This window comes from Myotis davidii, unplaced genomic scaffold (genome assembly GCF_000327345.1).
Source record: "Myotis davidii unplaced genomic scaffold, ASM32734v1 scaffold168, whole genome shotgun sequence".
Lineage (NCBI taxonomy): Eukaryota > Metazoa > Chordata > Mammalia > Chiroptera > Vespertilionidae > Myotis > Myotis davidii.
Genome location: NW_006383016.1, coordinates 7,256,583 through 7,260,569, shown reverse-complemented (window position 1 = coordinate 7,260,569; position 3,987 = coordinate 7,256,583). Strand labels below are relative to the sequence as shown.

Genomic DNA, 3,987 nt, shown 5'->3' with positions numbered 1-3,987 from the left:
CAGGAGAAGGGCAACATTCAAGCCTCCAAGTACAGTTTCTAACGAATGCCTATAGCTTTTGCACCATCGGAAAGTTGAAAAATCCAAAGTCCAACCATTGAAAGTCAGGGAGCATCTGTACTGTGGTCTCATTTGTGAGCTCTCCTGTGATCTCAGTCCTACCTATAAGTGATGCTGTCTCTTGTGATCCGATCTTGTTTTCTTCTGCCTCCTCAGGGACCTCACTTTCTAATTATGCTCATTTTGTCTTCTATATCCAACCACTCCCTCTCTATCTCTAGCACATTCTAATCTATCCTATCTCAAATAATATCTTTTCTTAATTCCATATACTCGGGCTGGGACCATCTCTGCCTTCTGTCCCCTGCCAACCTCAGAACAGAACATTTATTCACCTAGCTATCCGAGGAAATTACTCTTTTGTTGTTACTGTTAAACCTCACCAAGAGGATATTTTTTCCATTGACTTTTTGAGAGAGAGAGAGAGGAAGGGAAGAAGGGAGGGAGAGAGAGAAACATCTATGTGAGAGAGACACATTGATTGGTGCGTCCTGCACACTTGCCCTGATCAGGGAAGGGAACAAACCTGCAACCCAGGTACGTGCCCTTGACTGGGAATTGAACCCAGGACCCTTCTGTGAGCAGGCTAACACTTTATCCACTGAGATAAACCAGCCAGGGGTAAGAAAATACTTTTTGTATTGTGATGAAAAGAAAACCCACACCATATGTAGTTTCAAAAGATGCCATTTTTATTACATAGACATATCAATAGAGTCATCATACCATATTCTACTTTTAAACAATTGTATATATTTGTGTGTAGGTGTGTACACATACACACACATATATGGTTAAAAAATTTCAAGATGAGTCCACTTTTAATCTTCTATGCTTATAATAACTGCACCTTTTGCAGGTAGTCTCTACACCACCACACCGGTTTCACATATTCTTTTTCTATTTTAGGATCACATTACTTTTTCCCAAGGGTAGGCTCATAGTAAAGCTGTAATGCGGTCACTTAAAAATACTCTAGTTCATAGTTCATTGTATTGTGAAAATTAAATTTTCAAGTACCGCAACAATGTCTTCCTAATTTCCCCTATCTATCTCAAAAAGAATGACTACACGTCCCAAATATATCACTCTAAGAAACTGAGCCCTGAAAATGTTGGGTTAAAATAACTTACATTTAAAGATATAGCTCTACTTGGTTAAATACACTGTAGACTATTTGGAAAATTGTGATGATTGTATTTCTTCTTAACTCTATGTCAAAGCAGTGGGATGCCTACTTTTGTCCTTTAAGTGTGATTTCATAAATTATTTCAAAGGCAAGAAAAGATCTTACTGATGTATTATAACTGCGTATTGTGCAAACATGTCTATGAAGAAATGTAACTTAAAGTTAGAGTTGGTGATTATTCTTTCAGTACAAGACTGCATCCTTGGATAAATTCAGTAGGACCACATACACACAAAATATCTGCATTGTATAGTTTAGATTTCCAGAAACAAAGATCATGCCTGCTTGTGGCATCCAATGAACAGTGCTAATGTTGATTCACTATCTGAGGTTGCATTTATGGCAACTTCTATCATCTACTGGATAATGAAGTTATCCAAATGAGTTGGGAGACTTCAAAATCTACACTGCACAACCATAGTCCAGTTATTTCTTATGACTGGATACAGCCAGACATTTTTAATGAGCTGATTTAAATATGGTAGGGCATAATTATGTTGCTCTAAAACTAAAAGATTTCCATTAGCTGGAATTATTATTTTCTTAGCACAATCAGAACCCATATTTTGCTTTTAATTTATAATATGTTCTCATACTAGATATTAAAGGTGTTAATTTACCTAGGGTTCAGTAGGCAAGTCATTAAAAAATCAGTTGAAAATTTATTAGCTTTGGGGAAAAATAAAAGTATGCAATACAGTGAGAGTTGTATATTTTAAAATATGAGTTCTTTATCTGCTGCCAGAGGTTATGTTCTCATAAATATTTTCAAAAACCATGCTATTTTCTTGCCTACACATATTGTCTCAGGTTGCTATTTTAACATTCCATCATGGAAATATTGAATCTTGCTATGTAAATGTGAGCCTATCCTCTTATTTTCTTCTACAGAGAAGACTTTCAGGTTCTTTGGATATATGCGTTCTTAAAAACGGTTTGTCTGTATTATTCTGGAATTATAAAGCAAACAAAACACTAAATTAAATTATAGCAAAGCTAATTGTAACTTCATCATTTGGGCATACTTCTCCCATCCTTTCATATAATTTAATTGGGCTGTAGAATGTTTAAAATGTAAATATCATGAATAATCAACAGTAATTATGTGGAAGTACATAATTTAAAGTTATGCTTATAAATCAGTATTAATAATTGTTTTTACATAAATACCATAATAATAAAATAGCTAAATAACTAAGTAATTTATCTTTATATTACACTGTTCAGATCACTCAACTCTATAAATATCAACTGCAATAATTTTTACAGCAGACATAATAAAAAGAATGAAAATGAACAAATTAAGTAGAAATTAAAATGTGATTTGGGAGTATAGAAAAGCCTTGACAAATTGCTTTCTCATCTCTGTGGGAATGGAATCCTGATAACACCCCACAATATCACAATTTCTTTTCTACTACCTACTTACATTCATGATGCTATACATATGTGCTGTATATATTTTCAATATTTACAGTATACAGTATATACGCACATACACACACATAGTTTGTTTTATTCTTAGGCTCATTCATGAACATGCAGATCAATCTGCACAGTATGATCGATACATGTTTATTTGCCTTAAATGATATTTATTCATTTACAACTTTTCACTCTTGTGCAAAAATGCAAAAATATCATACAGATTAGTGTTCTCTCTCTAAAAAAATCTTTTTTTATGGTTTAGGTTATTTTGTCATTTACAAATAAATTATGAAATATAGTACATTCACAAGTTGAAAATAATTACAATGTGTTTACAACAAGGCATTGCTGAGGTTTTGAATCATGGCTTTCTTGAAGCCACCGTCTTTCAAAACAAAGACATCAACAAGTTATTGTTATTTTTGATACTTGTAGTTTTTGAATACTTATACGAAATAAGTGATAACAAATCTAACATGCTAGTCAAATAATGTTTGTATAGAAGAGGAATCTTTCGGTTTCATCTTTTCCTCTTTTTTCCCTCCTGAAAACACTTTTTTTAGAACCATCTGGAAAGTGTTGAAATTACTGTCCTAGGACAGTTCTGGAAAGTTTTCACCTAATAAAAAAAGCTGAAGACACAAGTGAGGCAAAATAGAGAAATAATAATTGTAGTGGGTGCTAGGGAGAGATAACAGCAAATGCAAGAACTGTTTCAGTTTCATCTCCTAGTCCTTTGGTATTTCCTTGCCTCGTGAAAATCCTAAAAAATGTTCAGTTCTTTAAAACATTAATTATACTCTTCCGTTAAATATCAGGTGTGGTCCTCCATTGCTCATGTTGTCTGTCATTTCCTGTTAGGAAAACAACATGAATTAATTAACATTTCTTTCAGAGTCAGACGTTGATTTGGTTAATGGGTTTGCAAAACAGACATTTCAAGCCATTGAAAAACTTGCTGAGTTTTGGGGAAGGTCAAGGGTTGATATTGGTGTTGCATTTGAGGAAATGAAATTTCATGGCATCTCGGGCACATGAAAATGCTGAAGTGACAGCCTCTGAGACCAAAGTCTTCTGCCCTCAACAACAGTTCAGTCTCTCCCCAGCCCCGAGTTTCCCCGTTCGTTCCTTAACTCTCTTTTGGAAAGGCCTACCTAGAAAAAGGAAGATGGTTATATGCCCACATTTCTCCAGTGCCGGCTCCTTCGCTGAGCATGTCAACGAAGGGCCAACGAGGGTTACCTTCATTCTACAGAAAAGTGCATGGCCTTTTTGCTAAGAACTGAGAAAGGCCCACGCGATTGAAGCTT

The 3,987-nt window shown here is 34.8% G+C and overlaps 1 protein-coding gene across 4 annotated transcripts in view; it reads right to left on the bottom strand.

Annotated features, from left to right (window-relative positions):
- Nucleotides 1-2,942: 2,942 nt before the first annotated feature.
- The window catches only part of TMEM196 (transmembrane protein 196), a 46,073-nt gene continuing 45,028 nt past the window's right edge, over nt 2,943-3,987 (bottom strand). For 2 of the 4 annotated variants that reach the window (XM_006779040.2, XM_006779041.2), the window contains exon 4: nt 2,943-3,531. In XM_006779040.2, the coding sequence (XP_006779103.1) occupies nt 3,472-3,531 (60 nt within the window). In that variant the 3' untranslated portion in view covers nt 2,943-3,471. The remainder of the gene's footprint in view (nt 3,532-3,987) is intronic. The other 2 variants (XM_006779037.2, XM_006779039.2) reach the window with 1 other exon arrangement.